The 22807-nt window shown below is 35.4% G+C and overlaps 1 protein-coding gene across 8 annotated transcripts in view; it reads right to left on the bottom strand.

The window, feature by feature from the left end:
- GRM8 (glutamate metabotropic receptor 8) overlaps positions 1-22807 on the bottom strand; it is a 349088-nt gene that overhangs the window by 32470 nt on the left and 293811 nt on the right. For 7 of the 8 annotated variants that reach the window (XM_013188397.3, XM_013188398.3, XM_048080806.2 and 4 more), the window contains one exon: positions 19293-20228. The exons of the other annotated variant lie outside the window; for it this stretch is intronic. In XM_013188397.3, coding sequence (XP_013043851.2) covers positions 19293-20228 — 936 coding nt within the window. The remainder of the gene's footprint in view (positions 1-19292; positions 20229-22807) is intronic. 8 annotated transcript variants of the gene reach the window in all.

Genomic DNA, 22807 nt, shown 5'->3' with positions numbered 1-22807 from the left:
TTCATCAATGATATAGACAATGGGATCGAGTGCACCCTCAGGACATTTGCAGATGACACCAAGCTGAGTGGTGCAGTTGATACAACAGAAGGAAGGGATGACATCCAAAAGGACCTGCACAAGCTTGAGAAGTAGGCCCATGTGAACCTGGTGAGGTTCAACAAGTCCAAGACCAAGGTGCTGCACCTGGGTTAGGACAATCCAGACATGAGCACAGGCTAGAGAACTCACTGCGAACAGCCCCAAGGAGAAACACTTGGGAGTTGTAATGGACAAAAAGCTTGACATGAGCCAGCAGTGTGCACTTGCTGCCCAGAAGGCCGACTGCATCCTGGGCTGCATCAACAGAGGAGTGGCCAGCAGGTCAAGGGAGGTGATTGTTCCCCTCTGCTCAGCCCTTGTGAGGTTCCACTGAGATTGCTGCATCCAGGCCTGGGGCCCCCAGCACAAGAAGGATGTGGAGCTGTTAGAGCGAGTCCAGAGGAGGGACACAAAGATGATCAGGGGGCTAGACCACCTATCCTATGAACAAAGGCTGAGAGAGCTGGGGCTGTTCCACCTGAAGAAGAGAAGGCCCTGGAGAGACCTCAATGCAGCTTTTCAGTACTTAAAGGGAACTTAAAAAAAAGATGGAGAGCAAATTTTTGCTCTGTCAGACAATAATAGAACAAAAAGGAATGGTTTTAAACTAAAAAAAAAGGAGATTTAGATTAGACATTAGAAGGAAATTCTTCATTCAGAAGGTGGCGAGGCACTGGAACAGGTTGCCCAGAGAAGCTGTGGGTGCCCCATCCCCGGAGGTGTTCAAGACCAGGTTGGACGAGGTCCTGGGCAACCTGATCTAGTGGGTGGCATCCCTGCCCATTGCGGGGAGGGGTGGGTGGGTGGGAACTGGATGATCTTTCAGATCCCTTCCAACCCAACCATTCTATTATTATTTTCATTGCTATTCCAAAATAAATAAATAAATAAATAAATAAATAAATGAGAGAAATAGAAGTACAAAACAAGGTTAAACTAACTACATATACCTACGTAAGTACTGAACTAAGTACTATGTAAGCACTGAACTGCACCTGTAATTTAAGGATTATATAGTTTTATATGAATCTTCTGAAATTTATGATTTGTGATCTTGGAAAGCAATAAGGATTTTGGTGACACTAATTATTTGACTGAGGGAAGTATCAGTATAAATGTTTTGATTTACAACAACTGACCGAATGTTAAAATCAATTTAAACAAAGTAGTAGAAGGAAAATACATCTCAGAAACCTTTTGAATTAGCAGTTACAACAGAATAGTGACACTTAAGCTTTTTATAGTCTCAGTCATGGATCGTGGTGTACTTTAAAATTACAACTATCTCCTCACTGAAAACCTTTTAAGTTAGCAGTAATTTGAGGTTTCTCTTTTCCAATGAATATCATCCTGTGGGAGCTTTGTGCCAATGTCTTTCTGGGAATTAAAAATGTGCTAATTTTCACTCTTTAAAAACTTGGTGATTCCACAGCAGTCAGGCTTTTTTGAATGTTTGAGCAACAAAACCAGTTTACCTCCAAGCTCTGCCTCTGCCAACAAAGCATCCTGCCAGTGTTCTCCCAAAGCTGACTCATTTCTGCCTCCATGGTCCTTCCACCAGTTTCATACATTCCTCCTCCTTCTAATAAGTACCAATAAGACAGAGATAACTCACAGCTACTGACTATCAGTTACAAGTTGCTAAAGGATATGTTATTAAAAACAGATTATATGTGTGAAAATGGCTGATTGGAACTGTATGGGGGATTAACAAAATATTTCTTATCATAACAAAGTAATATAGAATATCAGAGACATGCAAAGGCATTATCATCTCTTCTGGCAGTCATATCAAGTCACATGTCTTCCGATAATCAAAGAGGAAGAAAATGGAGATAATTTTGAATGCTAATTCTTTCATGTAAAATGCATTGCATTTCCTCTGAGAAGGAAATCATCAACCACCGTAATGCTCCCTATAAAATGTAGAAGCTATAAGGTTGATGTTTATGACTAGGAAAAATGGAAAAAATGACACAGCTCAGACATTTAGTAAATGATTGTGTGATACAGTGTTTGCTTGCTAAAAAGTCACCATTCTAGAGCACTAAAGTGTTATGAGTGCAAGGACTTAGTCTACACTCTTTCACTTTTCTTTATTATTTTGGTAAATTCCTGATTAATTACTAAGTATTAACTATTTTATTATATATAAAAGATTAGTTTCTCTGCTGTAGATACATTAAATTTTGTTTGAAAGCTTCCATACATTGCATGTTGAGAGACACAAAATTGGATAAATAATTCACTTTCACTGAACTTGTAAATGCGAAAAGATGACAGACAACTCATTAGCACTTGGACACTAACATTTCTGTGATTAGCCTAAAAGTGGTTTCTAGTAAGACCATGGGTTTGGGATTTAGTATGCTCACTAGACACCTAGTTTGATAGGGTTCACATACACTATGTCTGCATAATGTCAAATGAATCTCACCTTATCTGCCCGGAGAACAAGTGTCAGCATAAGGAAACTGAACAATCCAGCTCCTTTACATTAAGTTCCATAACATCTTATGTTCCTTTATTCATTGAGCTTTATCTACCAATTCCATACAAACACCTATTTGACCAGTAAGTAGATTTTTTTTTCTCATTTAGCTTTTTCAGTGAAATATACTGTAAACTGGTTTTGCTACAGCGTTTTTTTAAGTGCTTGTCAACTTACTAGAATTTAAATGGGAATATTTCAAAAACAGTCTATTTAACAATACTTTACTCACAAGATAACTCCCATCCCCTGAAATACAATGATGTAAGTATGTAAAGAGTTTTAACTGATGTGTCAACATGACAATGCAATCTATTCCTTCTCTATCAGAGTGCCTATACACAGCAGTACAAAATTATCCCTAGTTTGCTTCATTGTGTAGCTCAGTTAGTTGTTGATGCTCTGTCATATAACGTTCTAGTCGTGGTTTGACTACAGTCTGCCCCTCCACTGCTGAGCAGTCAGGCCATCCTGGTGGGGTGTCAGGATGCAGTCAGACCCTGCAAGGTAGAGGTGTCCAGAAGACTGACTAAGTGAGGGAGGTCACCTGTCCCCACTTTACTTCCAAAGCAGTAACTAAGTAGTCTGCATGCAAGCTGAGCAGTACTTCCCTATCAGAACAGCCACCCTGCAGATTAGGACCCTCCTCCAAAGAAAGAGGTACTTTTCAAACTGTTGGTGCCACAACAGTAAAATCAGATTAGGAAATTTCACCAACCACATAAAACCTTTTAGGCTTCCACTAGTGTGAAAAGTCATTATGTATTTGGAAGGTATCAAATATTGCAGTTTGCACTACCGCATCAAAGCAACCCAGAGTAATCACAAACAATTGAGTGACATTTGGTATCTCCATTTAAAAGTATAGTGTTGCTATGCAAGTGGAAAATCACAGCAGGTTTACAGATGCACATTTTCTTTGCTGCAGAGAATGCAAATTTCAAACTTTCCAGGATGAGGCCATGAAGAAAAAAAATATAAGACATGATTCTACATGAAGAAATGTTCTTTTTCACAACCACAGATAACAAAAAATTGGGGGTATTTATGTTCGGCCTTACTATCTTATTTTTTGTATGTAATGACTGACCAGATCTCTCACATAAAGCAGAGTTACAAAAAACAGACAAACAGACAAACAAAAAAACAGATGGGGCACACATTTTGAAATCCTGAATATCATAAAGAGTTATCAGGAGCTCAGAAACTCTGACAAGTGCCATATAAGTGAGCTAATTAGAAAGAAAACTAGTGACAAAATCCACCACCACCAAAACAGTTTTACACACTTTTATTATAAATAGCTATTTTATATTTCAAAATACAAAATATCAAAAGAAAAATGCCTTGCTTTTAAGTGTCTAAGAATGTAGAAGTTACCAGACCATGATCCATATTGCCAAATATCCTTTAGATATACCTCAGAGTGGGACCAAAGCAAGGTGCTTTAGAGGAAGGTCTAAAAGAAACCTAGATGCAGCAAAATCTATTTTCATGATGTTCTTTTCCTCATAATTAATCTTTGGAGATTATATCAAACCCTAAGGTGTGATATTAAACCCTGAAGTGTGAACCCTTACAAAATTTCTTCAAACATTAGAAAATGCTACCATTTGCTATTGCTATCATTATTTATCTATTTCCTTTTGAATACTGTTACATCCCTGCTCTCTGACAGATCTGTGTGCAGGCTTATTTGTGTATCCATAACATTATTAGTTGGTTTAGGACTTCTGCACTTTTGTGGGTGCATAAAAGACCACACTGATGGTTTTTAGCACTCAGAGTTAAAATTCAGCCTCTCAGTCCTCTGCTTTCAGGTGCTAGATATATTATAGAAGTAATATACTTATATCTTGGGTAGACAAAAATATCTACCACAGCAGAAGCCCTAAAAGTTCAATACAGCTGAAGACCCATTTTGTATTTTTATATTCATGTATATCTGGACTTCTGATCATGAAACTACAGTCTGTTTGGTAATGAGATGTATGACTGCTTGCAACTATCAGGCAGAATTGTGGATGAGAGGATAACTGCCTTGGCTATCAGTAGGTCTGGGGAGAACTACACTGATCTGTGCATGGAATCACCAATTAAAAAAAGACATATTTTTTAATGCAACTAACAGAGTCAATGACAGCAATGACTTAATGGAAATATCCTTTATCTCCAGGGAAAGGAGCTGTGCATTTGTTCTATGTTGGTCATCAGTTTCCATTTACTAGTGATTGCAGTCAAAGGCTGTGTTTCCCCTAAGGCTTCAGGGAATATTCACTGCCATGAAATAAGGGCATAAAATAGTTAACATAATCAAAAGAATAAAGGAATCAACTTAATAAAATGATATAAAATTTAAAGTATAAAATAATATAAAAATATAAATGTATATTTATTATAATATCTATTTATTATAATTTTCAAATTATTTGGGATTGAACCAAATGTTTTTATTTTGTTTTTGCATGAAACACAAAATCAAAAACATAATTATTTTTGCTAATGAATTTCTTATTTATCACTGAATCATATATTTTCTGTTCATTCCCTTGAATGAAAAGCAAACAAAATCAAATAAAGATATCAGAGACAGAACAGAGGGTGGCATCCTTTTACCTCATAACCACTAGATATTCTCAAGAATGAAGGGACTTTAGTTCATACTTCCCAGAATAGTGGCTTCACAATCTTGTTACAGAATATCCTGGAATAGTGTCTTTCCATGTCTTTTACAGGTACTTTTTAACAAGAATTAGCTATTAAATACTGTTTTGTTTTGTTTTGTTTTGTTTTGTTTTGTTTTGTTTCCTTGAATGTTCTCTGGAAGGTACTTCTAGTGGATCAAAGGTCTGTGTAGGAGTAGCTCCTCTGATAAGCTTAGGAGTCTAATATTGTACCTTTCCTATAGTTACCCTTAAAAATGTCAAATCATTAAACAGAATTGTCAGTTTTTGAATTAAAATAAAATAGAAAAAGATAATATTAAACAAATGACTCCTGCACATGTTCATGGCAAATAACAAATGCATAGTTAAGATGTCCGTGTCTGCTAGTGACAGACAAATTAACACTGCTTTAGCCAGTTACTGTCTCACAGTTTCTGAACATCTAGCCTTTCTTCTGACTTGTTTACTACCCACACTTTTTCAGACCATGGATCTCAATGGTCAGAACACTATTTCAGTGAATTTACTATTCTCTATTCTCTAAAAATAAATAAATAAATAGAATTAATCTTTTCTTTTGAAGGATATTTTTGAGGATAAAAAGCAGGCAGCCTATAACAGAAGCCTTGTAAACTTTTTTAACACATCTGTTGTCATCCCTTTTCAAGACTAGGGTATTTTTCTTAGTAGGTATATTTTATTTTACTAGGGTAAAACTTACCTGCAATAATTATTACTAATTACCAATTAATAATTCAATTTTTCATGAACAACATTTTACTCATAGACTACTTAAGAACCTGCTTCCAAGATGTGCTAACATAAGGGGCACCCATAATTTACAAAGAAAATTGTTCTGCATGTAGCTATGTGGCTACTACTGACAACTAGCTTCTCCCCATCTGCATATTCAAAGCAAAACATAGAAATAAAATGTCAGCCATTGATAAAAGTTTCTTCCTGTGGACAGTTCACGAAGACCTTTCATGACAATTTTTAGCTTATAGTTTATTCTCATTACACAGAATGAAAATCCATGAAGGGTGTTCAGTGAAAACAGAAACTTGCTGCCTCCCTAAACTTTCCCAAACTGGAGGCTCTGTTTCTTTTCAAAATTGTGAGTAATCCTAAGCAAAAAAATGAATACATGTAAAAAAGACAAGCACGAAGTCTATTGTATATTGTGTATATTTGTGTACGTTGAATTAGAAGGCAAACACGCCATTAAGGGCCTGGACTTTGTGTGAATTGTATCTGGTAGATACAAAATTGTCAGGATTAGTAAAACAAGTGCTATGTGGTTGGACTTACAGCACAGTGTCTTGGATATTCAAATTTTAAGTTTCTACCTTTTCCATACCACCAGATCCATACTCTTTTCTTAAACTTCTTAAGTATTGTTAGCATGCAGAACTGCTCCCTAAACATGACCAACTAACTGTTGTTAAAACATTTCCTCAACATTTGTTCTGTGAAATGCCTACATCTCCTAGTAGACATGTTTATTCATCTGAAGTAAATAGACATGATCTATGAAACCACAGACAAGTGTATTTTTAATAGACTGCAACAGTGGGTATTTTGTGTGAGTGAAGAAACAGGACAAGTCCCATCTTTGCAAATGTCATATACTTCAGTTCCCTTAATGTTCTTTGACAAATTTCAGTATTTTAAACTTTTAGGAAGCAACACAAGGGTTTCTTTTCTTTCTCATTCTTTTTTTAACTCAGATATTGCTTGCACACTTTAATTCTATTATGAACAAAATGCAGTCATCATCTGAGTAAGAAAACTTGTACATTTAAGCCTCTAAGGAAGACCATGCAACTCTTCAAAATAAGTGGGGGGGAAAAAAAAAAAAGGAGAGAGCGAGAGAGAAAGGGAGAGAGACGAATTGTGAATAAATTGAAAAAGTGATTTGAACGAGAAGTCAATAAGGCACAGAGTGTGGGCCTGCTGTGAAATTTCCTTTACCCAAGTGGATGGCTTTGCAGGAGGAAGAGAGTATTGTTTACGAGAGCTGACAAGCTAGAAATAAATAAATAAATAAATAAATAAAATTCTGGGGGAAAATAAGTGCATTGGTGCACTGAAACACATCACTGCTGGCTAACCTGACAGGTTAGATCTAAGTTACTTGCTTATACTCTGTCATTTTAAACAGCATGGTAGCACAAACTGCAGTAAAAATAGGTCTTGGCATTGACTCTGAGGCATTACATGTATTGGAGAAGTGCCCACAGTTTCATTTTGCAACCATAGGGGTTGAGTCTCCTGTCAGTGTGTGTGCACAAATGCCTTAATATTAAGAGAAATGTGTGTGTTCACCCATGGGCAAAGATGCCCAAAGAGGTTGTGCTAGTATTCATATGCCGCAATTAAAATCATGTTTAATATTTGTTTTTGCCTTTCTCAGATTCCTCACATATGATACAGCTCTGGTCTGCAGGAGAATTCAAAGACCCATAAGGCTGCTTATTAAAAGTACACGAAAGTATAGGATAATCAGATCAAAGTAAAGCTAAATCATACTTCAACCTGTGTACTTCTATGTCAGGCAAACAATGAAAAATACAGTGGAAAGCTCGAAATTTTCATTATATAACATAGATGTACAAAATTCTAAATTATATAGATACCTTTAGAAAAGCTTTTTGCAGTTTTGAAAATAGATGGGATGCATAAAGAGACAGGATTCAAGGAGGAGTTAACAGCAACTGGGGCAGTGACGTAAAAGGTTTCTCAACTCCCACTCACTTGAACTGGATTGTAAGTGATTTAAGTGATTCTTTCAGAAACGGAGCACTACCAAAAAAAAAGGAACAAACTCTGATATATTTGAGAGCTCTGGATGTATTCAGATGGAAAGAAAGAACATATTTTGTATATAGAGGTCAGGAAAAAAAATGTGCTAAATTTAAGAGAGTACAAACACCACCACCAAAAAAAAAATAATGGGCAGAGATACATGGATAACTGCAGGGTCTCAGTCACACAAGAAAGGACTAAGACTCTGGATATCATGGAACAAAAGTGGCATTGGCTGGAATGACTGTTCTATTCTGGACAAATTGTAAAGTAAGCAAAGATGAAAGAAGATTTAAACAGTAGAAATAAAAAAAAAAAGGAAGGTTGATAAGGACAAAGGTGATGACTGAAATTACAAGCCTCATTGATAAAGCAAATAGCGCAGAGGGAATAGCAGAGAAATTTCCAGCTTGGAAATCTGGAAGCCTTGATTGAGATATGTGATCTTTGTAGGTTAATAAAATTTTATGCATTGTGATGGCTCAAAGGGATAGTAGGTGATGTGTTCTGGAGGGAGCTGCTTTAGACTGTACCATAATCTGCACTGTATGTGTAGTACTTCTACAACACCATTTCAGTAGATAAGCTCTTAAGGAAAACATATGGTGCAAACAATTCCCTTACAGAGACTGTTTGAAAAGCAGTTTTGGGCTTTGGGACTGATTTCTGTATCATGCCACATTGGTTCGCCTGTGTCTTTTTGATGACTAGATTAGGAGATAGATGCTTTGCCTGCTGTGAGCTCTTCTGCTATACTTCACTCAATTACAAGCGCTAGCTTACTAGAAAGGATGCTTCCGTAATGTCATGTGTTCCTCAGCTTCAGATGTATAAGACTTTTCCTGTATTTGCTATGGAACACTCTCTTTAAAGTGGTTCCCTGCTTCTCTTCTAATCTCCTTTTGACCTTGCTGCTTTGTAACTGGGAAATGTTGTGCAGTACCTGGGTGAATGGCATGCACAATACCTGTGAATACCTGCTGCTATTCTGTATGAGTTCAGAGAAGTTAAAAAAAGGACAATCAAGTCCTGTGACTTTCTTCCCTTCACTGTTCCACTATTTTTGTTGTACTGTGATACAGAAGAGGACATTTTCTATAGAAAACAGAATTATGCAGGCACGGTGCCCACCATTTGTATTAATTATTTCGATAACATCACTTTAATCCCATCCACATTTCAAACTATCAAGTAAACATGACCTTGATAATCATCATGAAAACAATCATTTGATCATTCTACTAGGATCATGTTTCTGAACACTGAACACATGAAATCAGTGGAAAGCATCATTTGGGGAAGAGAAAAATTCAAACTGTACGTGCATGCTGAAAATTCATGTGTAAAGTAAAGAGGATAATTCATAATGAAATCATTTTTAGCTGGATTACTAGAAGAAAAATAATGTCTAGATACTGTTAAATTCTGACCCTCTTAGCTTATCTGTTCTCTATTATCATTTTATCCCTTGTTAAGAAGCTTCCTTGTAAATTGAAAGAAAAATACATTTTCAAAAATATAGTTGTATATGACCAATGAAAGTCTTAATTTTGCAGAGGATGGTCATATATGTATTGAAATCATTGCTATTACTTGATCATTTAAACTAATTCTAGTTCCATACAAGAAAGAGCTTACAGCTATGCAAAATGGAATATTTGCGCACACACACACTCACATGTATACACAGAGTTAATGATCTAATTAATGATGTATTCCCATAATAGGTCTTGGTTTGGCTTTTCAAGAATAAGCATAAAGCTCATTAGTCTGTATGAAATCAGACTTCCAACATTTTCTAGTTTCTAATATTTCAATTTTTTATGAGATATGAATGTAACTTTCACAGTTCCCTAGATCAAATTGTAATTTTTAATGTATTTATCAAATGTGTTATGAATTATAATGGGCTTATATCAAATTAAATTTCTGGGGTGGATATTGTGTTTTTATCGGATGTTCAACTTATTGGCTTATTTTCAGCTACATGAGCTATAAAGAATGATGATGTTTAAACAACAAAATGGTAACAAGGGGTTGAAACTTGCAAGCAGCTTACTGTGCTTTACATAATTAACGTTTCAGTTGAATCACCATAATTGTCTTTGAAAATGTTATTAGACTAAGGAAATATATGGCAATATGACTTTGATTAGGTGCTGATCATGGTTAAGTTCCAGATGTGATATGTGATGAGCTTGTACATGAGGCTCAGTCTATGCATGGCAATTTACCAGTCCACGGTATCTTATCAAATTTGTAAGGTCAAAATCTAGACAGTGTTATGAAATCTATGCAAAATTAGAACGATTTATGGTAGAGAATAAGAAAGAAGAAAAACTGAGTATCTACTCAAAGTTAAACTAAAAGCCTTTTTCATTAATTTCTTATGTTTTTCATACAAAGTTTACTTGTTTTCAGTAAGGTTAAGGCTACAGCAAAGGCTATTTTTGTACTGCTTCCAACTTGGCAAGAGCTAGCAACTACAAGAATTCTCACAAGACTATCCCACAAAGAGTTCCAACCCAACTTCTAAGCCGTGTTTTATTTAAAGATTTCATGTTATTCTTACCAAGAGTAAAAATGTAAAAGACACCTGTAATTAAGTTTCTATTACCCATACATGTATTTTTGTTGGTTTATCACATCATTCTTAACTGAAATATATACAGATTTATATATTCACAAATATATTAAGTTCAGGTTTTCAGTAAGTTATGTTTGCTTAAAGATATTTTCTATACAGTTTGCATTATCATTGTTTTTGTCTTATCCAAAAGAAACCATTCCTTCCAATATCCTAGGTACCTAAGAATTTTTAAAGTGCAAATTACTTCATTGTAAGTAATAGCTGTAATTGATAGCTGAAAGGAATGGGGTTCTGGCAGGCCACAGGGCAGCACTGAAGATACTCAATGAAGGATTCATTTGTCAGTAACGCATCAGCCTGCTCTGGTCTTGATCTGAGACCAGATTTTGATCTGAAATGGACACCTGAATGAGCTTGTTGGAACATACGTATGCCTCTGCGAGGATAAACTCCTTATTAAGTATCTGAGTCTAACAACTGTTACATATTCCTTCACTTTGAATGCAGAATAAAGCACTGCACTGAATATACATTAATTTTTTTTTAAAATGTATGAGCTTTATTTTTCTCAATATGTTTTCTTGATAAAGTCCCATGACACAACATTTTAAGTGCATCCCTTGAATCACTAAATCCATTGTCGTTGCATACAGAGAGGCTTGCAACTGGTCAAAAGAAACCAGCTGCTTTTAATGAATAATGGTCCTGTTTGAATGCACTGTGGCTGGATGTAAGATGCATTATCTTTGTAAGATAATCAATTGTAAGATGCATTATCTGCCTTTTTATTCTATGCAAAGCCAACAGTAAATTGGATGCTGACCAATGCATAACAATGACGTGGAGGATTTCATCTCACAGTTATGCTTGTAGATGAAACACAACTGAGGAGTTAATACCCAAGACTGATTGCTTTCTTACTATGCAATGATAGTCCAGGACAACTGGAAAGATTTCCATTTAGTTACATTTGTTAACAACTACCAGATTTTTGGCACTGACCAATCAGAGGCAAAAGACCAACAGTTTTATGAGACGAGCCCAGTTTGTGGAAATATAGTAGTCAAGACATAAATGTTTTCCAAATAATCTCTGTGAAACTTTTGTGGTCTTTGTGAAACTGTCTTCTGAGATTACTGATTATTATTGTCTAAAGTGTATGAAGATGGAAGAGACATCTAGCTATCTGTGCTACCAAAAGTTATTTCTGCTTCTCATTTACGGATAGGTACTTACCACAAAAGCCAGCAAGTAGCCAAAAAGGCATATTTAAAGTTCTCTGGCAAGCACTACCTCTTCATATGTTACCAACTCTCTGACATTCCCCATCATAGGGCAGGAAGCAGATCAAAAGCTAATGCAATTTTTCTGGCAGCTCATTTCCTGTCTTCTCCTTTCCCAAAGACCCTGAAGCTACCATTCATCACAGGGACAGAAAGAAACATGTCAGACAAGCAAACCACTGGTGTTTTCCATTATGTGATAGGTGCATGTCTCTTCAATGTACACAGCCAGATACACTAGCACAAAGTTCATATTGGAACACACATGCAACCATGTAGGAAAGAAGAGGGTATACAACCTTCAGGTGCATGCATGACTGTCTCACTGAACAACTGGAAAAAAAAAAAAGTTTCCTTATTTTGTTAAATAAACCCCTTTACTTTTCAGAGAAGTTCTCCATTGCTGATACCTTCTAATAACCTAATAATTAAAACCAGTGTTCAATGTACTTACTTAAAATACTAGTAGCTCAGTTAATATTAAAGTAAACAGAGAAATGAAATTACAACTTAAAGACTGTAGGCATATCTTAAAATGATAAAGTCGAGTCTTTAAAATCTTTAAAATCTTTAAGTCTTTAAAGTCGAGTCTTTAAAATTATATATGCATTAGCTATGCACCAAGTTCTTCATTCAGCAAGAAAAACATTTGCTGAAACTCACGCTGAATAACAACAACAACAAAAAAGTACTATACTGAGCCTAGAATTTTTAAAAGTAGCTACATTGAGCTTCCACAAGGTTTTATTGAGTGGGTAGCACAATCTGAAAGGAATCTTCTATCTAGCTTTCATGTATATTAAGGAGACAGGTCACACACCTTTTTGTTATGGTCAGACAGAAGCACCAGGCCCTTTTCTTTGCAGTACCCCACAGAGTCCAAGAGGACTTCAACAAACCTTTGCAGATGCATTTCACCTCAAAATAACTTGAAATGACTTGGAAGCTCTGTTTCTTTTTCCTCTAAATATTCACTTCTGGAGCAAAGTAGCTAAACAGTGGAGCAGATGACCACCCCATAAAGAATTCTACAATGCTCGTTTACCTTGTGTGTCTGAAGCTGCAGTGTAGTCTAAAGCCACTTCCTGACAATAATGAACTCAGATGTCAAAGCTTCAGATGGTGTAAACTAGTATATTAAAGAAACTATATAGCAATTCTCTATTAAAATTCATGTTGTGTTGCACCCCAAAAGACAGAGGCATACAAGAAAAGAAAATTCATGAACATTAATAATCTTGTTAATTTAAAATCAGTTAACTACATATAAAATTAACAGAATAAAAAATGGTTTATTGTTTAGAAGCCCACATTTAGACATCTGTTATTCAGAGTCCAGACCTCTTAATGACAAATTATAATTTTTTTTATTTGCAACTGCTTTTTCAGCATTCCTGATATTCCGCACTTTGAATTTAAAAATGGCATGTCTGCCTGCCATTTTGTAGACACAATATAGCTTTCTCTACCTGAACTCTGAGATGATGTGAATCAGCTCTCTTCTAAAAACTATCTAGCTGTTTTTATGTACTAATGTGCTAGAGATATGATACACAGTCTGTAGCTGATTACGGTATCTAAGGCAGAGTGTCTCACCAACATGGATACAAATAGGAACTCTTTGGAAACTCTACAGCAACAGAAATACTATGTGTTGTATGTGAATCAGAAGCTGTAGTGTATAACAAAGTTTTGTATGCAGAAAGGGAGGCAGTTGTGTCTGTGCTGTGCAATACACAACCCAATTAAATTAACAAAATAAGCCTGAATGATATTTAAGTGAGTAGAGCTCAAGACATCTTTTTGTACAAGAGACTAACTTGGCTGACTACAGCACTCCCTTCCGAGTTCTTAGTTAATTCTCTTTTACTGCAGTTTAGATAATTATGGTATAGTATAGATCAACTTCTAAGTTATTACTTGTTACAAGAGCTGGTCAGAAATATTTTGATGAAAGTTTCTTGAAATGAAAGTTTGGTGACACAGTTAACAGTCAGCTCTGATCATTTTCACCTTAAGAAATATGGAACAGCATAAAAGTTGTGAAATTATCCTGTTTCAAAACAGCTTTGCTTACCAAATTCAATTCCTACTCAAAACCAAAGAAAAACCTGAAACTAAAAAAAGCTTTCTAAATGTTCACAATATTCTAAATGACTCAAGTCATCTCTTTTGTCTCTATTATTAACAAATAAACATTTTCCATAGTCTTCTGTTTTGATTCTAGGAGCAAGAGGACAGCTTTTCCTACGAAAATACTTATGGAATGGATTGCCATACGATTGCCATACAGTGACTTTTGAAATAAAAGAGGATCTATATTTTAAAGTGGTTTCTCATTGGAGGTAACTTTTGCAGTTTACCCAGACACATCAGAGTAGTATAACTACTGCTTTGCTCTCTCACACCAGCTTGTGGAAGTCTAGGAAGTGAAAAATAGATTTATAAGGGTGCTGAAACCATTATTTGTTCAGACAAAGGATGAAACTGGCAATGTCCACAGTACTGAATAAATTCACCAGCAGGAGAGAAACATGTTGTCTTGAGGATAAGTAAGGAATGAAGCATTTCCTGCACATCAGGGAAGGGAGCAGAGGAAGACAGGATGGGAAATTGCAACTCAGTCCTACTCTTTTCACATTTTTTTTTCTGAATCTGCTTCTAAATCAGAACAAAGCCCTAATTTCTTATGAGGATTAGGAAAATCCTAAGGAAATAATCAAATTTAGAAATAATTTAGCTCATGAAACATTTATGTCTGGAAAAAAAAATGAAATGAGAAAACATAATGAAAAGCTTCCCCCTTCTTAACACGTAATTTCCAGTGAGATGGTTCCTAACGAACAATCTGGTGCTTTTTATCTAATTTCCTACTTTCCAAAACATGCAAACATTCAAGTAATTATAGTTTTGTAATAGTCCTTCAGGTCCTCCCACAATCTAAAGATTTGGACAAAAATCAGCAACAGCACAGAAATTGATTCGAATAATGATAAACTATGAAATGTGTAAAGTATTATTTCAGCAGTCTTCTAACTTTGGATCCTGGAGAAACGAAAAATAAAATATGTTCCAACTATCCCTCTAAAGAGACACTAAAGATTCTAGCTTAATTAAGTCAAATATTATTCATAAAATTAAAGAAATACGAACATGATAAGCTGCCTTTCTTTATTTTTGCCTGTGATGTGTGCTGCATGGACTACCTGCAGTGACAGATCTCTGAATATGATCAGAATTAGAAGAGAATGCTTTGAGGTGAAGAAAAGGCTCAATTCAGTCTGCTTCATTAACACAGCCTGAGGCATCATTAAGATACTTTGTTTTCTTACTGTCACAGGAATACATTTAGCCAAGAATTCATAATAATAGCAAAAAAAAAAAAAAAAAGCAATTTTTCTAAATTTTGTGGAAATGTGAGGGAAGCAAGGGGTTTCTAGCCGAATTCTCATTAGTAGGTTTTGGTTGGTTGGATGGCTGGATGGGTGGATGGGTGGCTGATAGGGTTGTTTGTTGTGTTCTTTTTATGCTAAAGGACATATCTTATTAGACTAGTGGAACCCTTTCGCTCTCCCACACAGAAATGAGTATCATCCTCTTGATAACTACAGCAGTTGCTTACAAGTCAAATTAATATTGGGATACTCTTAGAAGTGTTTCTAGCTTCTTTCAATGTTACTAACAGCTAGATATAAGATCCACTTGATCAGCAAATCCAAGATTAAATCTGTTAGTATAGTAAGATGACAAGGATAATAACTTCTCAGAATAACTGGAAATGTGGTAAAATTTATCTCCTTTACTAGATTACACCTTACAATTGCTTCCAGGGGGAGGAGAAAACAGAAATCTTCCAGCATTTTCTATGATCCTCTTTCCTTACAGGAAACTACAACCTGTTTTCTTTCACAGTATGGGAAACAAGTACTCATCTTCTCATTCAAAACAGAGTATTTCCAGGTTAATAATAATCAATGGTGCCTGTATTATCTGTGAATGAACATGATTCATCCACCTGTCAAAATTGGTAAAAGGAAGAAAATTAAAGTAGTTCTGTCTGTCAAATGAGGATGTACTTCAGATAGCCATCTATCCTCACGTGGTTTTTGTGCAGTCTACTGTTGTAACTTAATTTTACCTAGAGGTTCACCAAACATCTGTTTTAATCACTCAGCTAATTTAACTCTCTTTTTCTGTGGCATTCCAGTCATCATGACATTTTAGATATCTCTATTCCAGATGATCCCAATACTTAAGTGCTTTGCCATGCACATGTGCAGATGGAGGCTTACATTGACAGAAGGCTTTCTCACAGAACTTCACTCCTTTTCCTCTAAAGCACCTCACTGACATTTATGCAAGTCTTTAAAAAAAATGATGTTTTATGATTTAGGAATAAATTTTTAATTTGGTTCAATGATGCACAGGAATAATCCAACTATTTGTAGTGTTTTTTCTTTTCTTAATAGCAGCTGTCAAACCTGGCCAGATCATGAATGGACAAAATCATGAATTAGACAAAAAAATCAAATGGGATTTAAAAGTCAACGCTATTAACCTTCTCTGTAGAATATCTACAGAAATAACAACCTAAAAATGGCACGTTTAGTGATTCTTATTATTATTATGCTTAAGAGTAAGGACAAACAATAAATGTGGAGATCCATAAAAGCCAGCAAGCTTGGGTTATGCAGAAATATACTTATTTGCATGCCCTTCATCAAGCACATTTGAAGTTTGACAGACACCTACACTCAATGGCTGAACTTGTACCAACTGTACAGGCTTTGCATTCTATCCAGAATCTCCTAGCAGCTTTATATTTTAGGAAACTTATCCAATGACCACTAAAGGTAAAGTTAAAATTTCCATAATGACCTATGGATTTTGGATCTAGACACCTGTTTTTAGCATTTAATGATCCTATTTTTTGCATTTATCAGTGGAAATATCCTGACAGTGAAATAAAAATAAAAGCTCCTCAAAGCACTTTCTACTTAATCTGTACTCGTAGAATAGTTAATTAAGTAAACATAACCTCTCTTTCCAAATGTGCATAATGATTTCTGCTATTGTTATAAAACTGAAGTGCACCAAAACATTTTTGAGTTTTAACTATTCAAACAGAAATGTGTTGAAACTTAATAGCACAATGAAATGCTAGTTGGAAGTACACCTAGCTTGTAGTGAATGCTATGTTAAATTTTATTAGTCAACATTTCAAAAAAGGAACCGTGACTTTTAAAGAGTATTTTAAGTTCCTGAACTTAATTGCTCAGTTCTCTCTAAACAAACTCAAGCCATAAAAAGGATACTAAAATCAACTGATAGATTAACTTCAAATTGAGTAAGCATTGATGAAAAGTCTGTTTATTTTTTAATTAATTTCTTTCATCTTTAGAAAAGATCACAGAATCATTGACTTATTTAGAATGGAAAATACCTCCAAAATTATCATGATATCAAATTTAAAATAAGATATCCTATAATGTATTAGTTTGTTTTAAAAATGCTTCTTTCAGTGTTGTGTATTAACTGAGAAACCTGCTAGTGAGTTTGAGTATATTCAGACAATGTATATATGTGTGCACTAACCTATTACATTTTTTCATATTCAGATAAACAATTAATTGTATGAATGCATGAGCTATTATGATGATGTCTGTAAGACTGTGTGGAAACATGCTTTTATTTGCAGCCAAAAGTAGAAGCACTCTGAAAAGAATTATTTGAATTACAAAACTACTGTATTAGCATATTAATTTGCTTTTTTCCTCCTGAAAGTTGTTATCTGAAGAATAACAAATCATTTGTAAAAAAAAAAAAAAAAAAAGGCAACTAAGAAGTGAAATTTAGTGTAGAAGCTGTGCAATTTAGTATAATTTGTGCATTCAGTCTTGGATTTCATATGAGAAATGCAAAAGAGGTGTTCATTAATCTCGTCTTTAGCGGTCAAAACCAAACCATCCTTTACTACAAGCTAAAGTGAAACAATGTTGTAAATCAAACCTCACTGCCTAGTATCCAGCCAAGTAATATTTCTGTGTTTCAATACTCAGAAATACATTTTTATTTCTATAGGTACTTGCCATAAAATTTACTGCCCCAAGCTGTTAAAACATAAATTGTGTGTGACTTAACCCAAAACATACATGCACAAATTCAGAATTTAAGGTCAATGCATCTGAACATATTTTCCAATATCAAACAGACTTTTAAAATCTTAAGTTACAGTATCTATAATATGCCATTACTTTGGTACTTGTTTCCCTTGACTTAATCCAAAAGGCCATGGAAATTAAGCCTGATCCAATTCAGTAAGCCTGTTTACCTCATTTTTTAGTGAGGAAAATGTTGTGTTTTTTTTCTTTTCTTTCTTTCTTTCTTTCTTTCTTTCTGCCACACTGTCTTCCCCTCATGATCCTTCTGTTTGAATTAACAGGTGTTTTATCAAGCTACATGGACCTATTCTTTAATTCTGCAGGCACGAGTGTCATCAGAACCACAAACGTGTTAAAACTTTGAACTATTAAAAGTGGATACATGCTGACTTTTCCAATTGAATTAATTAAACTAAAAATATAACTTAAAAACATTTAAAAAATCACCTGTTAGAAGAAAAGGGAAAAGAGCTTATGAAAAGAACTGATGAATTTCGTATTTTATTATATTCCAAACCTTGCAGATTTGCAGTTTTGAAGGTTGATGTTGCTATTATTGCTCTTTCCTACCTAACTTGTCATCTTCACTACTATCAGCTGAATACAAACCCACACAGTCAACATTTGTCTTTGTCTTCCCATTAGAACTAAGAGCAGTAGAGTTAACTGTCTGAAGTGTTTTGCAGGGTTTACCATGACTGATATCAGGAAAGAATCATGCCAACTGAAAGAGGAATAACAGATATCGTAGTATGCAATGTTGAATTTCTCATTAAAGCATCAGGAAAATATTTTCTTTCTCTTCTGCGACAATAACTAGTAATTTGTGCTTTAAATTATTTCACATATACTTAATTCACTCCTCCTAACAAAGAGAACAAAGATTTATAGTGCTTCATGTAACAGGCTGGAGTATCACGGAAGGGTAGTAATAAGCATAAGAAACACTAATTTAATGTAAGGATATAGTGAGAACATTTTTATTTTCTCACTACATTATTAGGACAACCATACTACGATCACATAAAGTAACTTGTATTAAAATACAGGAAATCTACCATTTGAATCATATATTATCTATGAATTCCGAGATTCTGTTCACAATTAGCATTTGGAATTACTAGTTTGTAAGTGAAAATATTGTAGTGTTACAAGTATTGCAAAACAAAAATAAAGAGAGGACAGTAATTGACTAGTAAACTTATAACTTACCTTCTCTGCTGATTGGGCTGTGCCAAAAAAGATTGGAATAAAAGCTAACCAAATTATGCAGGTTGTGTACATAGTAAATCCAATGGGTTTTGCTTCATTGAAGGTCTCTGGAACCCCTCTTGTTTTAATAGCATAAACAGTGCATGTGACCATCAAGAGAATACTGTATCCAAGGGAACAAATGAGAGAAAGATCTGAAATGTCACATTTGAGAACTCCCCTGGCATTTTCTGGTTCAAGTGTCCTCTGTTCTCCATAGTCTACTATGGTATGTGGTGGATCGATAGCAAACCAGATGAAGACTCCAATAAGCTGCAAGGATATGAGGCTGAAAGTGATCACCAGCTGGGAAGCTGGACTAATAAATTTGGGAGCTGTGACTGATTTTTTACCCTGTTCAAATATTCTGTGAATTCTGTTTGTTTTGGTAAGCAAGGCAGCATAGCTGAAACACATGCCAAGTCCTAGAAAGATCCTCCGAAATGAGCAGATCACTGTATCAGGAGTTGCAATCATTAAAAACGTGATGGAATAACAGAGAAAAATCCCAGTCAAGAGCACGTAACTGAGCTCTCGTCCAGAGGCCCTGACAATCGGTGTATCATTGTACCGGACAAATGTCACGATGACAAAGGTGGTGGCAATAATACCGAGGATAGCTATGAAGACAGGCACAATGGCCCACGGGGAATGCCACTCCAGTTTGATTATAGGGATAAGCTGGCAATCGGTACGGTTGGCGTTCGGTCTCTTATTGATCGGGCACAGCTCACAGTTGAATTCGTCCACCTGGTAGTGGTACCCTTCACAGCGTTCACAGTGCCAGCAGCAGGGCACCCCCTTCACAGTTTTCCTTCTTTCCCCAGCTTTACAGGGCAGGCTGCAGACAGATGTTGGATGAGTGTGTTCTCTATTAGCCCACTGCATGTCTTCTACCTGTGGGTATAAAAAATTAATGAGCTTTCTATTTTCCCCCATTTATAATATCCTAATCCTGGCCACAGGTTTGTCATAAATCACTACATGCTGACAGTACAAATACAGTTTACCATAATAAGAAACCTGTTTCTTTCCCTTGTATTGATTTTATGAAAGCGTTAAATGATTGCGCCCAATAAATCATTCATGCCACAGGCTTGATGAGTGTCATTAGTTTCTATTTACCTCTTTACTGCTGACCAAATTGACATCTGTAAGGATATTTATTGACTCCAGGCTAGTTTGAAAGCAAAAAGCCCTGTACACAGCACTTTAAAAGTTAATCATATGCAAATATAAATACCACTAGTTCTCAAACATTTAATTACAAAATAAGGCTATGTGAGTTTTAAATAAGTTTCTGGTACAGTGAAGAAATAGATTGAAGTCTCTTTGCATCAGCTCTAGCAGAACAAAAAGTGCCAGAAAAAAGATCCACGTACAAGAGGTGGAATGCCACCTCTTCCAAGAATGTGAGTATTTTATACTTTTTCACTTTCTAGGTTTTGAAATTCAAAAGAGAGTTTTGTTTTCATTTCTAGAAGATATAAATGAGCATACAGTGCTTTCTGAATAGTAATGCAAAAAGATGTCATGGCTACACTTTAGACCTGATTTTAAAATTCCAAGGTTCTTTTTTGTAGCACTAAACAGATGCACACGATGCAATCTTGCTTTTGAAATCCCAGATTTCTCCACAGCAGAACCTTAATAAAATGTGTTTCGTTTGTTTGTTTGTTTGTTTGTTTTTCATCCCCTTGTCTATTCTTCCTGAATGCCCCCCTCTCCCTCCCCCCAATAAAATCTGTATAGGGAATTAATGGTTTTAAAGCAATATAGCTGAAAATTATTGCTCAGTTTGGTCACAGCTCTCCCTAGCCCACGCGTAGCAACATTGTGTTCTGCAAGAGGTCACACTGACTGAACCAGAACAGTTTGCAGAGCAAGGAATTGCTTATAGGCACCAGATTCACACTGTTTTACTCCCATGCTCCACCTTTTATGCCTTTATTAGGTGGTAAATACTGAAGGATGAAAGACTTGCCTTGTTCTTGCCTATTAAGTACTTAGCACTTTTATTCAATTTAGAGCATTTATTTATAAGTGATACAGCAGTAACAAAACTTCACGTGTCAGGACTGTTTTCAGTTCATTCTGGAGGAGGACAGAATGGGGACAGTTTATCGAATGGGATAATTTTGGCCTTAAAGATTTATTTTTCCAGCAGTTTTTCAACAGATCTGAGAGAAAATCACAGTGTCACATCCCTGGCCCTGTTTGCCTTCCTGAAAGAGTCAGCACACCGGTCGCAGTACCATGTAGGGTAAATAAAACTGAAGCAAGCAGCCAGGCCGTTTGTCTCCTCTGTCCCCTTTTCTGAACAGCATTTCAGAAAATGAAATGGGATGACTCAAAACGGAACAGTACTGCCTATTTGCCAGATTATAGCACACAATACAAAATCACCAGGAGAATACACAGCACCTGTTCCACCATAAAGTTGGAGTGTCATGGACAGGCAATATCTAGGCTGGCAGAAAGCCTGACAGAATAAAGCTAAAGTGTCCAATTTGTTAACACATATCAACTAGAAAAGTGAGCTCATACCTGATCAACATTTAATACCATGAGGTTAAAGTGTTTCTTATCTAGCATTAAGCATGCTAAAGCCACTTTTACTATACTGTGAATCCACAGTTTAGATAGGTAGAAAGAGTTCCTTTGTGTCTCTTAGAGTTTCTATTCTAATAAAATAAATAAATAAATAAAAATTAAAATTAAAAAAAGAAAATCATTTTATTCCACAGCTACCTGTGATATCATACACTTCTGTCTTGACTGTGCTTTAATTAACTAAAAACAGACTTAAAAAATCCTGGTTGGAAATACATTAGAGTGCCTAAGGTTCCAGTGGCTACAACTGAAAATAAATTCCTGTCTCAGAAGGTCACTGGTAAAGATTCATATTGCATTTTTTATTCAAATACATTTGACACATAATCTACAGAAGAAATATCTTCCAGCATGGCAATATAGGGCTAAGAATGTTGAAAAAGCCACCAACTTAGCAAACTTGACTCTTTTTTTTTTTTTTAATGAATTATGAATATAAACATGATTAGCTGTTAGAAATGGAACAATTCAAACGACAGTTGGCTCTCAAAGTGTAAAAACATTCTAAAGCGGTGTAGAGAATAATCAGAGTGAATGGCTGGTGTGGGTGCATTTTACACTGCATACAAGTGATGTCTTAACAATGACTTTTTTTAGTCAAAACATATAGTGGTTTTTAGGCTGACCTACATTTCTGAAAAGGCTCTTAACAAAAATTTTATGCATTCTTGCTCATGACTTTTTTATTCCATTTTCAAAGAAGGAGAAGAAACTTTCCTAAGAAACATTGGACAGTATTTGAAATTAGAGATAACCTTTAAGATGTTTGCAGTTCTTAGAAAATTCTGGCAGTGTAGGATTTTAACTCTGAAAGTAGGTACAAAGATGTAATTTCCCCTTTATACCACTTTGAATTCCCTCTT

The sequence above is a fragment of the Anser cygnoides genome, chromosome 1 (assembly GCF_040182565.1).
Source record: "Anser cygnoides isolate HZ-2024a breed goose chromosome 1, Taihu_goose_T2T_genome, whole genome shotgun sequence".
Taxonomy (NCBI): domain Eukaryota; kingdom Metazoa; phylum Chordata; class Aves; order Anseriformes; family Anatidae; genus Anser; species Anser cygnoides.
This window is presented reverse-complemented; position numbering and strand designations above follow the sequence as displayed.